Raw genomic sequence first — 21,594 nt, 5'->3', positions numbered from 1 at the left:
CCTATGCAAATGACCAAACCCTTCCCACGCGGCTTGGAGCCAATCCCCATCCGCGCTCGTCTTGTGACAGTTAGCAAAGGGTGTGCGCGTGCGCAGTACGCCTCGTCCGGGCCTTATTCTTTTCTCCCTGTGTGGTTGGTGGAGGGGGCGGGGCTTTATGGTGGAGGGGGCGGGGCTGATCGCGTGAGGCGCCCCCTATGCAAATAACCGAACCTTCCCCTCGCGGCCTGGAAGAGCCAACCCCCATCCGCGTTCTCGCCCTGTGACTGTTAGAAAGGAGCGGGCGCGTGCGCAGTAGGCCTCGGCCGCGTCTTAGGTGAAAGGCTGAGAAGGGTGGGGCAGGGTGGGCGGGGAAAGGGTTGGTCACGTGAGGCCGGCCTGTGAGGTAGCTGATTGGCTTGAGGCAGCGTCCTTCATTAAAAAAAATAGTAACCAAAATCCCGTCGACGCGTCCTGTTTTCTCGCGAGAGGAGGGGACAACCGCGACCTTCGGAGTTCCTATTCTAGTCCTCAGTGGAGCAGGAGGATCTCGCCTCAGGTCTTCCTCCTGAGAGAGAGAGAGAGAGAGAGGGGCTCCGGCGGAGTCCGTCGAGGGGCGTCCTTTTCGGGGCGGGTATATTTCTGTGTTATGATTATTATTGGCAGCTGCGTTTGATGACGTCCTCAGCCGTGTGTCTCTAATAAGCGCCATTGAAATGCCTTGATGGCTTTCTCTATACTGAGAGAGTTCCCTTCAACTGAGGGGAAGCCGCTTCCAGCATTTGGACGGCCCTTTGCTGCCCTTTTCCCCTCAGAGGAACAAATGGCCCCGAAGACACTGCGGAAATGACGACCCAGTTTCAGCTGCCCTGGCTCAGTGCTAGGGAATCCTGGGAACTGTAGTTTTGGGAGGCATTTAGCCTTCTCTGCCAGATAAACCATCCCCAGGACTGAGGCAAGGCAGTTAAAGCGGCCTCAAACTGGACGATGCCTGCAGTGTGTCTCTGGCCAAATGTGTGCTGAGCTCAGGCTGCCAAGCAGATGAGTTTGTAAGAGGGAACAGTGGGCTTCTTAGCCGTGCTCAAAGTGGAGGGCCTTGGGAGAGGCTGAAATGCAGGGCATGTCCTGGGAAGGATTCGAACACTGGTCTCCAGAGCCAAGCCTCACCCGCTTCACAAACACCGCTCACTCCGTATGCAGAGGGCATCTTCCAGTAGGGACTGACTGGAAGAAAGGAGCCGGTGGCATGACCTTTCCCAGACTTGAGTTTAAGCTCTAGGCTCAAGCTCAAGTCTAGCAAAGCTCACGCTGCCCGCTTCCTTATTTCGGTGTCAGAGGAGAACATACTGGCTTTTGAGACTGACATGCCTGTATCTTTGAATTCTGCTCACTCAGTTCAGTCTGGAATTTATCTCTCTCTCTTTTACACTTTGAACAGATATTGCAAATGAAGAGGCCTAACAAGATTGAGACAGCAAGACCGACAGGTATGGCGAAAGCACGCTTTTGTCTCATAGGCTACTAATGCAACTGAGATTTGTCAGCAACTCTTTGGGAGCCTTGCTCCAAGTGTGAGAAGGGCACTTGCACAGAGGAATTGAAGCCTAGGTCTTTTCTGTTCATAAGTTATTATGTGACTGTTGCTTTGGAGATAGGTGCACTATGTTTTTTATCATACATGTTTTTGTTTTTGGGTGCCTTCGTGTAGGTTTTGACTTGCAGCAACTGCAAGGTGAACCTATCAGGTAACTTCAGAGGGGGCTTGCCATTGCCATCCTCTGAGGCTGAGAGTGTGTGACTTGCCCAAGGTCATTCAGTGGGTTTTCATGGCTGAGCAGGGATTCGAACCCTGGTCTCCAGAGTTGTATTCCCAACATTCAAACCCTGGCTCTCTTATCATAGATAACCACTGGCTTTTCTTGCAGGAGCTGTTTTAGGAAAGTGTTGTTGTTATCTGCAAGCTCTGGTCTCTTCTTTATCACTGGTTATGTAGCTACATTCAGTGTATTGACCTTCAGCAAAGTCACAGATGCATGGGACGTCCAAAGCATGACTAATCCAGATTCCTGTTCTGGGTATAATAAAAGCTCTCTTGTTTACCACCCGCTTCTCTGTTTCAAGATATCCCTCCAGCATTCTCTGGTTATTATTTTATTTCTCATCTTCATTGAATTCTATGCAGTAACATTATTATTTGTGCACCCTGGGAGTGTGTTTGCAGATATTTCAGAAATACCACAACAAGTTTTGTTTTGATTAACTAAAACCCAGAGTGTTATGGAAGATGGCAGATCATTAAGGGATTTTTAAAGCTCGTGGCCAGTGGGAGTACTGACATTGGCTCTGCTGCTGTCAATATATCGCCTTCTTTACCTACTCCAGCATACAAAACTCATGTGCCGCTTTAGAAATGGAAGGAGTTTTGTTTATTCATTGACAATATTTATATAAGACCTTCTTAATGTTTTCATGCATTGTTGTAATTTTGCAAAAAAAATACCCTTAACAACTGAAAAAGCTATCAAAATCTTCTATGCAGATGAGATAATCATATGATTCTTCTGTTTGTTTTTAGACACAAACTCAAATGGGTTTGTTACGAGGAGCAATGAACAATGTGGTAAAATGAGAAAACAAATGGCAGTGGTTAAATATTAACTAAGCAATTACTTTGTGTCAAAGGGTAAAATAGCTTGGTGTTTGCTTTCTGTGATACACAGTAGCTGAACATGGAAGTGCTGAAGAAATCATTATTTCATGTCTGGATAGAAAAGAAATTTGACTAACTCAGCTACACCATTATAAAATTTATAAAGTCCATCAGATATTACAATGTAAAACAGGGACCAGATCACTGTACTGAACAGTACATAGTGTATGTGAAATTAACAGATGTATCCCTATTGATAAGAGAAAAATAGGGAGAGGTTCAAAAAAATTCAGAAAAGGAGCTTTGCAACAAAAGCAAGATTAAGTGTATTGGGATCGTGGCTTCTCAAAGTCCATTTCCATGTAATACATTTAAACTGACTTCTAGATGTGAACCTCCAAATTCTTTCTTCCATCATTACATGGTACACTTCCCTCCTCTGCAACTGAGCTGCTGGAATTTTCCCAACCTGTCTATTCAGTGGGACTGCCTTTCTAAAATTAGGTGACTCTGTACTGTTCGGTACCACCAAGTAATTTATCTTTTTAACCATCTGTGTCTGTTTGTCCAGTCTAATACAACTGTTTGTCAAACAAAACTATCTGTGAGACAAGAGATTTTTGAGGTGCTTAATTAATATGAATTGCTCTGTAGATATCAGAAAACAGTATTTGCTGTAATCATTTTAATTTCCATGTATTCTCATTGTTCTACTTGTGATATATAAACCTGAGCTGATACAGTATAGTGGCTAGGACATAACTGTAAGCCAGAAAGACTTTGAGTTAAGTCTTCCCTGGCAAAAAGTAATCATCCCAAGTCTTCATCTTCACCATGGGGAACATATACTTTTCATAAAACATTTTCTTGTCTCCATCCTTTCATTACCCCACACAATTGCACTTTTATGGCTCATGAAATGAGAAATAATGTGCTACTCTTCAACAAGATATGAGGCAGCTGTCTCTGCTCTTTTTCTAGATGTATTTTACTAATGGGTGTGAGCAAGCTAGATGTGTTATACAGACGCCTTCTTCTTACTAAGCTCTTCATTCAAGGATGGGGGCGACCAGAAGACCTGAAAAGGTAAATTGTATCATGCTATAACTCATAATTGAAGTATGCATGTTTTCCATTATTTAATCTAACAAAACAGTGTTTCAAAAAGACCAGAGTCATTGAGTGAATTTTGAAAGTTTAAAGCATATATTTTAAATACAGTGAATCAATGGAAAATTCTTAACACATGTAATGTAAACAAAGACTCATACAGTGCGCCCGCGTTATACGTGGCTTTGAGCATATGCTGAAAGCCACGCAGGAGCGCATGGGGTGCAAGGGGCGGCACGTCCCATTCGCATGAATGGAGCGCGCTCCCATGGTGTTTGAATGGGGCTTGAGCAGCCGCGTTTTTTCTCTTATGCAGGGGGTTCCAGAACGGATCCCCCGCGTAAGAGAAGGGTGGACTGTATTTGTGTGAATACATTTCCCCCAATAGAGCTTGATCCTTTAACTCTCACTGTGTACAAATTGTCAAAATGTAATCATTTTAGAATTACAGATTGTAGTGTCTTGGGGGGGGGGGGGGGAGGTTGAACTGAATGTCCAGTCCCAATTGTTAAAATTACCTTTTGACATAAAAAGCATATTTGTGGATTTTGTAGATTTTGTCTTAAAATATCTGAAGCTAGTTCCTATTCTTTTAACAGAATATTTGAGTTCAGAAAGATTATTGGAAACAGGGAAAAATGTCAGAATTTGGTTTCAAGAGACTATCCAGTGCATATTCACAAGGTATTAAAACCAATTTATTTAATTGTAACTTAAGATTCTATTTTCATCCTAATTATGAATGTTTTTCAAAGAAGAGTTATCTTGTGTTGAAAATAATAATACATGCAGAAATGAATTTGTATTTATCTGTATCTCGTCAAACGTGATTTTGGAAACTCTGTGATATGTAGTTTTCATTTACTAACCATTATTGTGTGTTGAAAATAGGGAAAATGCTTACCCTTCTGTTCTTTGGATGTAGAAGACTCAGGGAGGAAATCAATGAAATCAAACCTTGATTTTTACATTTTGAATATGCTGTTGGAACTGGTTTACTCTTAAAATCCAGACTGGAAAGAAAGTGAATGATGAGTTTTAAAATAAATTTAGTTTAACATTAACTCTCCCAAGTTGGAGCAGAATCTCCCACCATTTCTTGCTAGGGACAGAATTAATCTGGTATTGAAAAGCTCAATTCCACTGTTGCTTTTGGCTATAGCTTCTCCATTTTGTTTTTCCTGACGTACTAAGCAAAGACTTATGATCAGCTAAAGCATCAAATTTGTACATACTTGCTGGCTTCCATTCTGATTAACTATCTAGGGGTATTGCCCTAACTATGGGAATTCCAGAAACCCAAAAAGCTGTCTTCAGTTGAATTATTCTGCTGATCTGAACAGGGAGAATGTTGCATTTTTCATTACTTTTCATTTAATTTTTGAAGCAGCACTACTGGAAACCCATTAGTAGTATTTGGAGCTATTAATGATAGGAAACATTACCCAGTCTTTACATATGGTAGTCACTGCAGCCTAGAACTCACACATTATTTTGCAGACTTAGAGGCAAAACAGACCATCCCGATAGAGCGGTGTCCCAGTGCACCTTTCAGCGCTGGATCTGGGCCGCAGCACCCACACCTGCTCTGGCAGTTTGCCACTCTAAAAAAATCAGACAAAATGCCATTCCTTTTTAGAGCGGCAAAAAGCCGCTCTTGCTGCTGCCACGGTAGCTTTTCGACAAGTCTTTGGCGCAGTGCGTCTAAATGCTGTGCCAAAGAAACAGCATGATGCTGTACAGTCGGGTGTGTGGCATGATGCCGGCATCGGGAAGGAGTCAGGGTGGCCAGAATGCAGTCGCCACGTCCCCACTCCAGCCTGATGCTGGCATTTAGTTCTGGTCTGTTTAGCCCCTCAGTTACTTCAACATCAAGGGTCCTTTCACATTGCAAAGTTATAACACTCTGATTCCACTTCAACTGACATGGTTCCATCCTATGGAATCCTGGGATTTAGAGATTTATGATTCAGATTCTTAGGCACAGGATGTAACCATGTCAGTTAAAGTGGAATCATAGTGCTATAATTGTGTTGTGTTGAAAAGGCACCAAATCACTTTTTTTTCCTGTGCCTCTTTTCCATCCATCTCCCAACTTTTTGTGATATCTTGTCTAATGAAGATATCTTAAAAACTTGTCTACCATTTTGCACATTTTTGTGGGTCCCAATAAAGGTCCTGCTTGACTGTGGATTTTGATCCCCCCCCCCAATCATGTACACCTATTTTAAAAGGAATGGCATGCCCCCCTCCCTTGCCAGTTCGTATCCCTCTGTTCCCAAGCTGCACTACCAGCACCAAAGACACAGATAAACTTTTATTTTAGAAAAAGGGAAAGGAACTAATTGGAAGCCACAGAGGTTTATAAGAGAGTCCAAAGTTCTCACCATTCTGGAAATGGTACTGTTCTTGACCCTGTCCAGTTAAGAAAAGGCTGGAAATGTATCTCCTGTTTCTGCTGAGGCTTCCCAGTTGCCAGTTAGCTCCTCACATTTCTTTCAAGCTAAAGAGTTTTGCGGCTTGGGAAAGGGGTGGGCTACTTGAGTTGGCATGGACTGAGTTTAATTCAAAATGAGGGCTTTTAAAAGAGAAAAGGTTTATATTTCTTGCATCACGAACTATATTAACCACTCATGTTAATTGTTTTAAATAGCTGTGACTTTTGTAGATCTTTCACCAAAATGCATACTTGATAGTTACAGAAAAAGTACAATACTGTTCCTTTAGGTTGAAGAACAGTCAGACTGTAAGATCCTTGATGGGCACTTTGTTTCCCCCTTGGCTCATTATGTTCCAGATATCATGCCATCAGAATCTGTCAAAGCAAGGTAAGAGCAAACCACACTGTAAGTTATCAAGTCTCTATCAGATTGAAATGGGCTGCTGACAATCACTTGTTTCAACAATTCTCAGAATGCATAGAGAACAGATGAGAGCATGCATCTTGGTGCTGACCTGATTGTGCAGAGTTCTGATCTGTGGAGAACAGTAACTATATTTTGCTGTATGCAGGCACACCTTGGTATAGATCTTATTTGTCACTACAAGAAGGGTGGAGTTGAGACAAGGACATATATTCTGATATGCCCTCTGTGTATTCTTTTCAAAATTTCTGTAAAGACTTCAAATATTGTGGAAAGGATGACACATAAATATGTCCTGTTACTGAATAAAGGTGCACTTGGCTTGTAAGGTTCTGTCATGACAAAGTCATAGCAGGAATAACTAGTGCAGTCAGCACTCATTGCATGTGCTCTCTGAAAACTTGATATTCTGGCTTTGAATTTGCTTGGACAAATGTAACATATGAACAAAAGCTTAAATCCACTTAAATTCAGGGTCTATTCTCCTTGGAATCACCAGCTCCATTTAGCCCAAAGTTAAGTTTGTATCTCAAGTTTGAGATCAGAATGTATGTAATTGAAGATAATATTACTCAACAACCTGTATGCTGAAATGGCACTAAATAATTCATGGTCTTGATTCAGCAGAGAGATTAAACAATATGATTCCTCTTTTGTACGTACTTTCCAGGCTGGAGAATTACTATAATACTGGTAGATTTCCCATATCCAGAATGTTTTGATCCCTTTCCAAAATATTGGAAAACAATTTGGTGAATTTAGGAGTAAGCATATTTGATTCTTATTTAAAAAAGGAATTAAGAATAGCTAAAAATATTTAGAGAGCAAGTAGTTTGCCTTGTGATCTTGAGAGAAGGCCTAAGGCCTGCACCTGAAACAACTTAAAGCAAAGCAAAAAACCCAAAATAAAACCTGAACAGACAGATCACGAACACAACAGCAACCCCACCCTATGTGAGAAGCAGAAGTATACAAAACTTCTGATAACACTTGCACATTTTGTGCACCCTCAAAGTGGGTTATGTTACTATTTTAACTATCTCTGTATCGATTAATTACTATGCCCAGACTTGCAACACAGATTGTGCTTATTAGGTATATGTATATTATAAAATTCATTTATTGCAGATATGCATATTTTTCCGCCAAGTTATGCCAGATAACTTGAAAATGATCTTTTCCATCTAGTCGAATGTAGCACAATATGGATGTAATGAACGTGACCCTCAGTTCAAGTCCCACTGTAATACTGCTAATTTTATTTTATCTAGATATTTTTTTAAAAAAATGCCTTCTTTTTCATAGGTTTCAGTTTATAGTACCAAAGAGATGGAACAGCAAATATAGACCTGTGTGTATTCATTTAGCTGGCACCGGGGACCATGTAAGCAAACAGCATTATTAATGCTTTTTAAATAAACCTTGTATATAAGTGGTGTTCTCATCATCATACTTTAATCTTTTTCTTCTAGCACTTTTGGAGACGACGCACTTTAATGGCCCGTCCAATGATTAAAGAGGCATGTATGGCTTCCCTGTTGTTAGAAAACCCATATTATATCCTTTTTTGTTTGAAGAAATCATATCTGTGAAATATAAATCTAGAGAAGAAAGAAGCTGCTGCACAGTCAACTGTACAGTTCCAACATAAGCTTATTTGTTGATTTATTTCATTTATTTATATGCTACTGTAAAGTTGTAATGGGAGGAACAAGGAGGAACAACTTGTAAAAAAGAGACAGTTGAGACTTGACAGTTGGATGAGTCAGAGTCAGTTGGGAGTGATTGTGTACTGGGTGTCTGAACTGATTTAAGGAAAAAGATCTGACATAACTTAGATTGAACATTATTATATGTTTGGAACTAAGAACTGGAACTTGTTGAATTATTTACTATTCTACAAGATATAATAAACCACATTAATTCTCTTGTTAATTTGTTACCTATGACCCTTAACCCGAAAACAAGGAGTGGTCATGCTTACCATGAGGAACACAAAGCTAACACCCTAGCCCATAGTGAGATCACCTGAAAACCTATTCACCCCAAATCCAAGAAGGGATTCTGAAGGGGAACCTTGGGCTAGGGTGACAGTGGCAGGCTTCCAAGACTAGGAATTGTGGGGCCAGTCTTGGGACGGCAAATGTCACAGCCGTCTTTCTATTGAATTAGGGCCCAAGATGTCTCATAAAAGAATAAGTGAAAAATAATACAATTTTAATACACAATTAAAATATCACAGTAAAATATAAAATCATAAAAAGCATACAAAAGTTTTAAAAAATAAAGCATCCTTCCCTCCCATAAGAATCCTCTCTGCAAGCGATTACTCATTAAAAGCCTGCTTAAACAGAAAAGTCTTTGCCTGCTGATGGAAGGAGAGTAGAGATGGGGCCAGCCTAGCCTCATATGGAAGAGAGTTTCTGAGGGTGAGAGCAATCACTAAGAAAGCTCTCTAGTGCTCTCACCAAACAAGCCTATGATTGTGGCAGGACCAAGATAAAGCCTTGTGTAATAACTTTCTGCATGATTTATGCATGATTCCTATACAAATACCTGTAGGTGTGTTATAAACCAACTTTAAAATTGTGGGTTTTTTCTTTTATAATTTTTTTTAATATTCTGAAAATTATACAATACATAACACACACACACACACACATATATATGTTCTTACATTCTAATACATTATATCCAAATATATTTAATATACCACCTCAGTGCTGCCCTTACCCTAAGCCATTCCCATCCTTATATTCCATCCAAAATTTCAGTTAACCTCATGAAGCTAATTTTCCATCTTTTTTCTCAATGCTTTTTCAATATTTTTTTCCATATCTAGTCAAAATCATGTCTTTTCCATAATCCTTTTTTTACTTTCAAAGATTGTGGTTTATAATTACCTATTCTACTGGGGCATTATTGATTTTGGTTGAAGACTGCAGATTAGGGTTATAAAGTATGTGTGGAAATACATATACAGAGGTATATGTAACCTTAAATGATGCTATATGTATATAATTGTATGTATGCTTCAAGCATTTTTTGAAATAATTCCTTTTATCAGCCATGTTTTTGAACCCAGATATTGCTATTTCAGATCCCTTGTTTACAAATTAGATAGGGGAATATGAACAAGAGACGTTTAAAGTAAAATTAGTGGGAAATAGTTTGGGTAGCCTTCCCTTTAAACAGCTGTCATGTGAGATACTGATATCACATTTCAAATAAAGAGTTCAAGAAATCTGTTTAAGGGGTTTTCTCGGAGCTGCTGAGAATCAAACACATTTCATACCACCACCAAATCTTTTTTTGACTGCCAAAAAACCAACATGAGAAATAATTCATATTCCAAATTAAGATGGCAGACTCTTGTTTAATACAATTCATTAAACAAAACTGTAGTTCAAGTGTTGAAGCATTATGCCGGAAGGTGAATGTGCTTCGTTATCTTTTTATCTGATTTAAAGATAATGTTTAAATATATCTTTTGAAATAAAGTGGACCTTCCTTTTATATTAAGTGTTCAGTATTCTGTAGTAAAAACAATTTACATAGATAGCTCAGTTAACTGATATTTAATGTGAAGTTGAAGGCTTTCATGGCCGGCATCCATAGTTTTTTGTGAGTTTTTTGGGCTATGTGGCCATGTTCTAGAAGAGTTTCTTCCTGATGTTTTGCCAGGATCTGTGGCTGGCATCTTCAGAGAGCTGATATTCAGCAGTAACTGATATTTAGTTTAAATAGTTTTATTCAGAGTCATCTGTATTAGAAACGTCTATGCTGTAACAGTCTGGGTTCAATTTTTCTATTTGTCAGAGTACTAGTTTAAGTTAAAATAACTTTTAAATATTAGTGTGCACCTTTATTTCATTTTACACTTTTAAATTAATAGAATTTTAATGAAAGTTTGAAACCTGGAATATATATGCATTTCTGCATTAACTTCTTTGACTCATACATATACATGGCTGCAGAAAGCCTAAAGATCAAACGTAAGTATCCATTGTATCTTACTGTTTCCTTTCTTCCATCTTTAAACTTTTTATTTTGTTATTTTAGGGGGGAAGTTTTTCAAGATATGATAGTCCACAATTTAATTGGGGATATTCCATTCAGCTGTTTAAGAAACTAAACAAATTTGATGATAATTAACTATTCATTAATTATAAAAATGTTCTGGTGAATATTTGTTGAATGTTTTCTGATCATTTAATTCTTTAAGCAACTAGATGCTAAGGGGTTCAAACATATAGAGATTAATTGTACATTTAAACTGACTGAAACAAGTCCCAGATCGTGTTCCTGTTCATCGATTTTATTTTGTTGCGTGTCTTCAATTTGTTTCTGATTTATGGCAACTCTTGGGCGAACATATCACAGATTTTTCTTGGCAAGATTTGTTCACAGAGGCTTTACCTTTGCCTTCCTCTGAAACTGAGAGAGTGTTGACTTGCCCAAGATCAACTGGTGAGTTTCCATGGCTGAGTGGAGATTCGATTCCTGGTCTCCAGAGTCATAGTCCAACACTCAAACTACTACACCAAGCTAGCTGTCTTCCCATTTTATAGTGGGTTAAAATAAATTGACCTGGGGAGCTGGTATAAAAAGCGTCTGTTCATACTGGGAGCTCTCAGAAAATATTTTGGGGTAAACAAAACATGTATGGATCTCCAAACTAAAATTGGAAAGAAGAGGAACAAAATCTGGGACTTTTTAATTAATCTGGATGTGCCTTAAATTAATACCTGTACTGAAAGTTCTGGCTAACTTTCATAGTCATAGCCTACTATGGTAGGCTGCTAAAATCAAAGTTGTATATTTTTAATGTTGGTTTACCTTTGCTACTGTAGCCCCAGTTGCTGCATTCCTCAGGAAGAGGGAGAATTATTTCATTTCTGGAAGTAGCATTGCAAAATCAGTTCAAGATTATAGTAGCACATATTGGCAATGAACTAATTCTGGATTATATAATTTATCCAACACTTTATGGTGACAAGGCTCATATCTTTTCCTCTTTGGCATGTATTCTTACAGGATCAATGTGCTATGTTTTTTGTTGTGTTTATAAAACATTTTGATGAAAGAAGTGAACAGATCTGTTGGCCATAATCCAATATTAACAGTTTTGGGAATTGTACTTCTGTGTACTTTCAAATACATGGTTGGTCCCCTGTATCCAGGGGTTTGACATTTGCCGATTCAACCATCCATGGCTTAAAAATACATGTTTTTTTAAATTCCAAAAAGCAAACCTTGATTTTGCCATTTTGTGTAAGAGATACTATTTTAATAGGCTATGATATATAATGGAACCTGAGCATCCATGAATTTTGGTATCCACAGGATGTCCTGGAATCAAACCTCAGTGGATACTGAGAACTGACTGTAGTTGAAATAGCTGTGTCATTGAGGCCACTTTGTCTAGACAGCAATTACTGGATTAGCTAATTGTCCCTTAGCTTTTCTTTCATTTGTTCAGGATATTTTAACACATATATTATTAAATCTATCTCAAACGAATTTGTGTGTGAGTTAAAATTGCTATCATGACTATGAGTGCAACAATTCTGAAAACTAAGTTTACTTTTTTTTTTACTTGGGAGGAAAGAAGGTCATGTCTAAAAAATGTCTCTGACCTGTTTGTGATGGGAGGAGCTCTTGTGCTAGAATCAGCAGCTCTTTTGCACTGGTTGGAGAGAGAAGGCTATGGACCCCTTGGGATGACCGGAATATCTATGGGAGGACATGTAAGAACTTTTTCCCCCCTAAAAAAATAGTAATTCCATTGAAGATAGTTTATATTATTCAATATTGTATCTATATATTCTAGATTAGTTGCTATTACGTATTGCAAAGTAATCAACAATATGTGAGATAGCTAATATGTGACACTGATATAAAAAATAGCCTATACTGGTTTGGATTCCTGATTTCATATTCTGTTAGAAATATCAGTGATTTAATACCACTTAAATTTCAGGGCCATATCAATAGTACTTTCCTTCCAGAGTAAGGAGATTTTACTTGTCCTGATAAGACTTTTTTTCCTTCTTTTTTTCAGATGGCATCATTGGCAGTGTCAAACTGGCCTAAACCATTACCACTAGTTCCTTGTCTCTCCTGGTCTACAGCTTCTGGTGTTTTTACTACGGTACAGTATTTCTATTGTAGTTAATAATGTACAGTGTTAAGCTGAAAACATAAAAACACACAAAGCTTTAAAATTAGAGATATTATATTTCAATATTAAAGATAAATGATGATGCTGTGGTGGTGGTACCCTCTGCATCCCTTAGAACAGCGGTCCTCAAACTGTGCCCTCTAAGAGATTTTGGACTTCAGCTCCCAGGAGCCTCAGCCATTTTGGCCAATAGTCTGGGATTCTGGGAGCTGAAGTCCAAAATCCCTTAAAGAGCACAGTATGGGAACCACTGCCTTAGAACTTCCTGATAACTGGGTCTGGAGGGTTTCCCAACTATTCAGGGCAGGTTTTTGAGGGGCAAAGGTGGTTGCAAGGGGATGACTACCCTGTCTTGCTTCTGCTGGATTCTGCTGTTTTTCCAGCAAAATTTCAGCATTTAAACCTGCCCTTTGTGTTACTGGGTTAAGAATAGAGTTCATCAAAATTTTCAGCTGTGCAGGAGAATTTATAAACTTTCTCTAGTTTTAAAGTGATGGTGTGTGAGTCAGAAGAGCTCTCAAAGCCTCATAGACAACTGTTTGGATAGTTCTTTAACCCATGTCTTGGTTTGATGATTGCCACAGGGAATGTAATTTTATATAATTTAGGGAGTCTATCACTGCTTCAGATTTCAGTTTTTGATTTTCTGTTCAAGAAATAACTGCCTATTTAAATTTCAGGGTGTGCTGAGCAAGGCAGTGAACTGGAGAGAACTAGAGAAGCAGTATTATACTCAGAGTGTTTACGAAGAAGAAATAATACAAATGCTTGAATACTGTGGAGTAAGTGAGCCTTTATTATTTTCTGTTTAATATTAGCCCTGCCTAATATTTTAAAGGGTTTATTGTAGTGTCACAGTGCTGAAACGCTTAAGCAAAAACACATTAAAACTGAAGCAGATTTATTTGATGCTTTACTACATTTGTATTATATGTTATTTTCACACTTCTGCATATCAACTATTAAATTAATGTGATGTTTTGTCAGTCTTTGGGACAGAATCATCTGGGTGCTAAACTGTTCAGATGGTTTCATGGCTGTATCATTGACATCACTTCAGCCATTTAAAAAAAAATAGTAAACCTATAGAAAATATATTATTTCTGTGTAATGCTGGTATATCTAAAGCTAATGATGGTTACATGTTTGCCAGATTTTTCATAAAATCATACCTACATAGGAATTTAACTCAAAAGGTTTACTGGTATCTAGTCATAACATTTATACAGGTTGAATCTCCCTTATTCAGAATATCAAAATTGAAAATACTCCAAAAACCAAAACTTTTTACATGGGTGGCTGAGATAGTGACATCATTGCTTTCTGACTATTCAGTGTACACACACTTTGTTTTATACACAGAATTATTAAATTGTATTTTATTAAATTACTTTCAAGATATATATCTAAAGTGTGTATGAAACACAAATGAATTTTGTGTTTGGACTTTGATCCCACCTCTTAGATTTCTCATTGTGTATGTATATGCATATATAGATATTCAGAAATCTAAACCACTTCTGGTCCCGATGATTTCAGATAAGGGAGATTCAACCTGTGTGTAGATTATGTGTTAATGAATTTATTATCTGGTTTGAATGTATAATTCCCTAACACAAATTTATTATTAACCATTAATCAAAAAGCAAAACTTCAAAGTACATTGTTGACATCAAGTCATAATTCAATAATGCAATAAATGGCCAATAAACATTAATCTTAGATCTTTATCATTAGTCAAATAATGCTTTGACCCTGAGTGGCAGGGCACTAATGCAGCATGCTCCAGACCACATGCTACATTTAATTTTATGTAAGTTATTTCATAGTTCCCTTTTCTTGATATGGACACTGGTTTTTACATTTCCAAATAGTTTCTCATTAAACATTTCCATTTGCTAATGGTGTGATGTTAATCACCATCAAGTTTACTTTGACTTATGTGAATGAAACCCTGTGAATGAGAAAGACCTGCAAGTCACTCTGTCTCATCTACAGCTTTGCTCAGGTTTTGCACACTCAAGGCTGTAGCTTCCTTGTTTCTGTCTACATGTATGCAGTTTTCCTCTTTTTCTGCTGTCTTCTGCCTTTCCAAATTTTATTGTCTTTTCTACTGAGTCATGTCTTCTTATGATATGCCCAAAATATGACGGAAGTAGTACCATTTTAAGTAGACATTTTTTGCAAATCCACATAAGCAAAAATGTACTCTTTTAATATCCAAGGCAACATAATAGAAAGTACTCAACAATCTAGATCAGGGGTAGGCAACCTTTTTGCGCCGGGGGCCGGGTTGCTGTCCCTCAGACAACTGGGGGGCCGGACCCCCCAAAAAATAATTTAAATAATTTTTTTAAAAATGTAAATAAATAAATAAACCGGGGCAAATTTAGGACAACATTTTCAAATGGTGGACACTTTTTTAAAAAAAGTTGAGGACATGCAAAATTTTTTGCTGATTTTTTAAAAAATGTTAATATAAATGCATGTTTCTGAGGTGTCTATAGACAATTGCCCCCCTTGCCCCTGCACGCGAGAGGCCAAAGGCCCCGGCAGCAATCGGGGGCAGGACTGGGCTGGGGCCGGTCCCAAGGTTGCCTACCCCTGATCTAGATGATAGATTATTAAATAATTTGACACTTTGTAGTGAAGCTTATGATTCTGCTTTTGTTGGTCAGATTTGAAAGGGATAAAAATCACTTACCCAACTTGTCTCCTGAATACAAACAGGAGGGAAAGAAGCTCACCACAAAGTGTGATGTGTTCTCTGTCATTTGTCATCTGGTTAAACTGATTAACATATTTTTCAGCTTTTTTATTTAATCACAGTTTTGAAAAATTGTCATTCTCAGTAGAGTAAATTGTTCTTAATGGGAGAAATTTAAGATTTAAGGCTAATGAATTTACCTTGCAAAATCCAATATCTTAAATGTCAGTATGTGCTGACTTGCCATGAGGCAATTACCATATTAGATTATGTCTTGGTTAGTTGGTGAAAAAAAAGCAAACTTTTGTTAAAATACCAATTTAACTAATAACTTATGCGTACATTGAAAATTGTGCAAGCATGCCTTAACTGAATAGGTGTTTCTGTTTAGACAGATTCATTCAAGATGGGACAAGACTTTGTTAAAAACTCTCCCAGCAGTGTGGACAGTTTGAGCAATCTGGATCTGAATTCCAGTATGCTGAACCTGGATATCAGAAGCAAAGTTCTGTCTTCAGAAAGCGGTTGCTCTCTTAGCACTAATAGAAACACTCTAAGTGCCTCAGGAGAAGGACTGTTAGTGCAAGAGGGACCAAAAATGCAGTGCATAAACCAAACATTTTCAACCAGCAGCAGTAGCAATAAGAACTTTTCCAGTGAGGAGAAGAATCTTATAAGTGGAAAAAGAGATCGTTTACAAAGAGAGTCTCTCAGGTTCATGAAAGGGGTGATGGATGAATGTACCCACGTAGCTAATTTTTCAGGTATATATTAATTTTAATATGAGTTTTGAAATTGCTTTCTTACTGGTTTCTTGTTCTTATTTCATCCCGTTTTAACAATACAGTACTTTATTTTATCTTGAACAGTCTTCAGGTTTTCATACCTGCCTTGCTAAATAATCCCATTTGAGTACACATATCTTCTAAACTTGAAATTCCGCCTCTCTTACAAAATCTCACGCTCCCATTTCCTGCTTCCTGGTTGCTTAGTAGGACCAGGAATGTAACTCATATTGAAGATAACAGTGTTTTTAATAAAATCTTCTTTGAAGCATAGCATGATCACTAGCAGCCTTAGTTCCAAAGGTTCTAACAGGTTCAATAAATATTTCTAGAATTTCAGTAAATCACCAGGAGTGTAATGAAGGATAATACAAAGCCACAGACCATAACATGATGAAATGATGGGGCATGTGATCTGTGTTTGTGTGCCACATAGGAATGACGCTCAATGAGAGAGATACTGAAAATGGGACCGCAAGGTGAACACCAAACTATTGTATATTATAGGATTATACTGATTAGTACCCAAGCAAGTGCAGCATCCATAGAATATCTAGTAGGAGTATAAAAGCTGGTTCCATTCAGATGATCCTTTATACATGTGTTGTCTTGTCATTCCACCTAATCATTGGCAATATTACTTTGGCAATGAAAAAGAAGCCCATGTTAGTCAATTGCCATTTGCTGAAGAACTTGCTTTAAATCTTCATGGAATTAACTTAGCAGTATTAAATCTTTTGCAAACATCGTTCCCAAAATTAAAACATAGTATCAATATATTTTGTTTCAAAAACTTCTGTGTTCTCAGTTCCAGTTGACCCAACACTGATCATAGTTATACAAGCCAAGGAAGATGCTTATGTTCCAAGAACTGGAGTGCGTAGCCTTCAAGAAATATGGCCAGGATGTGAAATCAGATATTTGGATGGAGGTCATGTTAGTGCCTACCTCTTCAAACAAGGATTATTCAGGTTAGACATTCAGAATAAGCAGTGAATATCAAATTTAGCTTTCTTGCTGTAACAGTACTGTATTTAAGTGCTAAGTGTGTATTTTCTGTAGTGCAGTCCTGTCTGTAGTCAACATTTTGAATTACGTGAACAAGCAGAATTGAACCTTGGGCTTGTGATCTCCCCTGTCCTCTTTTACAATTTAATCCTGGCTTGTTCTCCCTGAATTTGGGCTTCATAATAATCTCCAGTTTGACAAATAACTTTTTGTGGATAAGCTACTCTGGTGTCCACAGCAAATTAGAGAGGACCTTGTCAGACACTTTAAGGCTGCATCTGCACTGCAGAAATAATCCATTTTGGCAACACTTTAACTGCCATGGCTCAATCCTATAGATTTCTGGAAATAGTTTGTTTGGAACCAGGGAAGTCTAAATGTATCACAAAATGACACATCCCAGAATTACATAGCATTGAGCCATGGCAGTTAACATGGTGTCCGACTGAATTATTCTGCAGTGTGGCTGCAGCATAAAAGATGGAGGAATGATATGAGAAACTTGAAAGAATATGTATAGTCTTGTTAAAACACTGATTTTGGACCAATCCTATAAATGAATGGTGTACCTTCATTAGTGGAGTTAATAGTCTGTTTCTTCTCTTTTTTAGGCAAGCCATTTATGATGCGTTTGATCGTTTTCTGCAGAAATATGCTGTATAGTCCTGTCTTGTTGAACTGCTGAGTTTCCTTTTTACATGGATGCTCATGTTAACTTCATTCAGAGAATAAGCTTGTTCTAGGTTCAGTTAATGGTCACCAGCTCGAAGGCATATTTAACAGTGATTAATACATTAAGATGTAATCAGTAAAGATAAACTTTGAATTTTCATTAGTTGTAGTTATGGAAATTTTAGCACAATTTGTTAATGCTGAGAATGTCAGAGGTTTGTAAAATATTTTTGTTTTTGAAAAGTAATTTTATGTGGAATGTCCGTATCCATTGAAGAGAGACCAACACAGTACTCAAGACTTTAAAATTTTACCATTAAGGTTCTTGCTCTGAAACGTTATTAAAAGTTCAAAAATGCCATATTAAAAAGATGCAGGATAATGTGTCCAGGGAAACTAGATTCATCTTAACTTACTGAAAGGTTTTATTAGAAATAGAAAAACAGTTGTGTTGACTCAGGAAGTAATCACTGATCTGATGCAAGCCTAGTACTTGCAAGCTGCTTTATAAACTGGTCACACCAGCCCCATCATTGGTTATTAAAGAAAAATGACTTGTCAGTTTTCATCTCTAATAAATTAAAGCAGGAGTATAATAGTTTGCTCTTATTTTAAATTGGAAGTAAGGTGGAGGAAAGACATGGGCACTTCCCTCTTGGAGGATTTGTAAAACTTCTTAATTGGCTGAGTTGCCCCACCTGAAATGAAAATAAGTATGGAGCCTTCCATAAATATTGCATGTGTTAATGGTTTTGATAAATGTTTCCTTTCTAAGCACACACATATACAACCATTTAACATCATGCTGAACTGGAAATTTTAATACTATCATATGTATTAATTTTATATATATATCTGCAACAACTGACTTGTGAGAATTAACAGTTCTTTCTATCCAAGTGATACACTTCCTTAGTAAAACAATTTTTCTCTTATAAATTTCACTGATAGAAGTTACTGTTCACGATAATGATGTCAAACCAGGTTGGAATAAATATGGAGAAGTACAAATAGAATTATACTTTCGCAGCAGGGTTTTTGCTCCCATCTCTGCAACCTTTTGCAACTCCACCACAAAACGCGCCTGAGTATTGAGGGTTCCTCTGGCATGGGAGAGGACACTCAGGATCAGGATGGGGTAGCTGCCCTAATTCAAGAAGTTTGCCTTGGGCAAGCAGAAGTGCCTTTCTCCTATGCAAGACATCTTCAAATCCATGCTGTTTTGTACATTGCACAAAGTTCTAAATTTACATACAAGGCTGAAAACAGTTTTTTAAAAATCTTTTAAATGGAGATAAGTCATTGAATTGAAACATGTCTTGATGTACCAGATAGGCAAAATGTGTTTTTGTATGTTAAAAGTAATGAGAACTAGGTACAGTGGAACCTCGGGATACGAAATACCCGGGTTACGAATTTTTCGGGACCCGAAAAAATCCAATTGGAAATTATTGATCCGGGTTACGAACGTTTTTTCGGGTCCCGAAAAAACTTTTGGTGCTTTTTGCCGCGATTTTACACCAAATCGCGGCTTTTCCCCATTAGCGGCTATGGGGATTCGGCTTGCGAAAGCCGTTCGGGTTACGAAAGCGGCCGCGGAACGGATTACTTTCGTAACCCGAGGCTCCACTGTACTGTCGTGTTGGCATTTCCAAGTAAATGCCAACCTTTTTTTATAAACTGAAAATGAAACATTGTATTTTTATTTTATAGTAATGGGAAGTATGTATGTGCTGTCTGTTAATTGGCTAAAAACTTATTTAAGCACAAAGTCAATAAACAAAGTATATATATAAAAAGCTTATTTGAAAGCATTGTGCCCATTTCATTAAGACTGTAATTAACACATTTACTTAGACAGGATTTCTGAGTAGGCATTGTAAGAGTTTTTGAAGATTCATGTCTGGTATCAAGTAATATCCTTGAAAGAACCAAAACCTAAAGGTCAAAGACTGACATTAACTTTTTGGTTAACTTCACATTTAAGAAGGTGCTCCAAGCGGAATTCCAGGTTTTAATTACATTCAGATATTGTAAAGAAATAGTGCCTTATTCCTTGAGAGATTGGTAAATTACAATCACGTGAAACATTAGGAATAAAATATTAAATTGCCAGTAAAGTCCACTGAAGTTATTCCACTCATCAGTTGTACATCTAAACCTGTAGCCACATGAATGCACTTGTTGTTTTCTTTGAATGTTCCTGGTTTTTATACCAGGTTCCGAATACCATTGTAAAAAGTGGCTTGAAAGATTTTGAAGAAAGTTATCTGTCAAAAATTAGTTTGTCACATAATACTTTTTCTTGATAGCACAATAGCATACTATGCATCTATTAAAAGGTTGCCCTCTCAAATTTCCTCTAGTAGGAAGAATAGCACGTTTCTATGGCGGGCATTCTGTTGGTTAGTCCCAGTTAGAGTAGAACCATTCATTTAGTTAAAATGGTGAGTCAATATGTAGGTAAATGCCATTAATTGAATGGGTCTATGGTAATCAGGAATAACAAGAGAATTGGGGCCTTTATCTGATATGAGATCTGTGCCGGTGTTTTCCTGCAACAAACAAAGGAATAAAACAGGGAAGGGGCCTGGGTGCCTAACCAAATCTGATCTCTGTGTGACAGATGAAAACCATAAAATGTATATATGTTTTGACTGAATGCGGTCAGAAACTTACCTGCATTCTGGAACCTTGCATATGGTTTTTGGAGTGTATCAAAAAGTCTGTCTAAATGTACCTTCATTATATGAAGATTGTTAATGTATATATTGTGATTAGTTTAGTCATGGATATGTGTTTTCACTTCAACAAAATGTTTTACAGTATAATTACTGTTAACTTAAGGGTATTCTGTGCTACTGCTATTTGCCCTTCAAGGACTGGTAGTCTTTTCCAGGCTAGCAAAGAACGTGTGGCCTTATGTTTGAATATCAGCCACTGTACTCTAGCTCATTTCCTCATTACTAGTGGTGGACTAATGTTAAATGAAAATCTTTACTAATTTAAATGAAAACGAATTTCCAAATTATGTATGCTTTTTATTTGATTGCATTTTATATTTTCCAGTAAAAAGCTTGCAACGCCTTAACACTTGCATGCCATTCTGTATTGTGAAATGCTTTACTGTAGACCAGGGTGAGATGTAGCTCTCCAGATTTTTGGTTGGAGTGCAAGTTTTGGTAACCCTACCCAGCAACATTGGAGGGGTGTGTGTGAATCTCTATTGTTATATCCAGGTCCTTAAACACTAAGCCTTAATGGACTTTATAGAACTGGATGATCAAACTGAATGCATCGTCTAAACATTTGGGTTCTTTGAAAGTTACTTCTTATGCTGACTGTTCCAAGAACCTGAAAAATACAGTACAGTAGTTCCAACCGGGTAAATACGTCTAGGTATAGAATACGCCTTAAGTAAAATTGTTACATAACGGTTAAGCCTAACTACTGTTAAATGTAACTTTCAGAAAACCTATACTAACAGAGAGTTCAGTGGCTGCCAGAAGTCTGGATTAAAGTTCTTCAGCCATAATGACTGGGACTTCAAAAAACTGGGTGGGAACAAGTTACTTATCTCTCTCTTGAGCTTATTTTGGACAATGAGTGAGTTGTCATTTCTTAGGAGATGTTAT

The 21,594-nt window shown here is 37.6% G+C and overlaps 1 protein-coding gene across 1 annotated transcript; it reads left to right on the top strand.

Annotated features, from left to right (window-relative positions):
- Nucleotides 1-372: 372 nt before the first annotated feature.
- Nucleotides 373-21,050, top strand: ABHD18 (abhydrolase domain containing 18). Its single transcript, XM_089525824.1, has 14 exons — nucleotides 373-613; nucleotides 1,418-1,466; nucleotides 3,611-3,715; nucleotides 4,339-4,423; nucleotides 6,467-6,567; nucleotides 7,909-7,987; nucleotides 8,076-8,160; nucleotides 10,571-10,598; nucleotides 12,215-12,353; nucleotides 12,668-12,757; nucleotides 13,468-13,569; nucleotides 15,886-16,258; nucleotides 17,088-17,250; nucleotides 17,899-21,050. Exons 3-14 carry the CDS (start codon nucleotides 3,624-3,626, stop codon nucleotides 17,948-17,950), a joined length of 1,389 nt encoding a protein of 462 aa, XP_089381950.1. The 5' UTR covers nucleotides 373-613; nucleotides 1,418-1,466; nucleotides 3,611-3,623; the 3' UTR covers nucleotides 17,951-21,050.
- Nucleotides 21,051-21,594: the final 544 nt, after the last annotated feature.

The sequence above is a fragment of the Sceloporus occidentalis genome, unplaced genomic scaffold, assembly GCF_023333645.1.
Source record: "Sceloporus occidentalis isolate IW3139 unplaced genomic scaffold, rSceOcc1.0.p SCAF_5, whole genome shotgun sequence".
NCBI lineage: Eukaryota > Metazoa > Chordata > Lepidosauria > Squamata > Phrynosomatidae > Sceloporus > Sceloporus occidentalis.
Note: the sequence above shows the minus strand (reverse complement) of the source record. Positions and strands in the feature narration are given on the sequence as shown.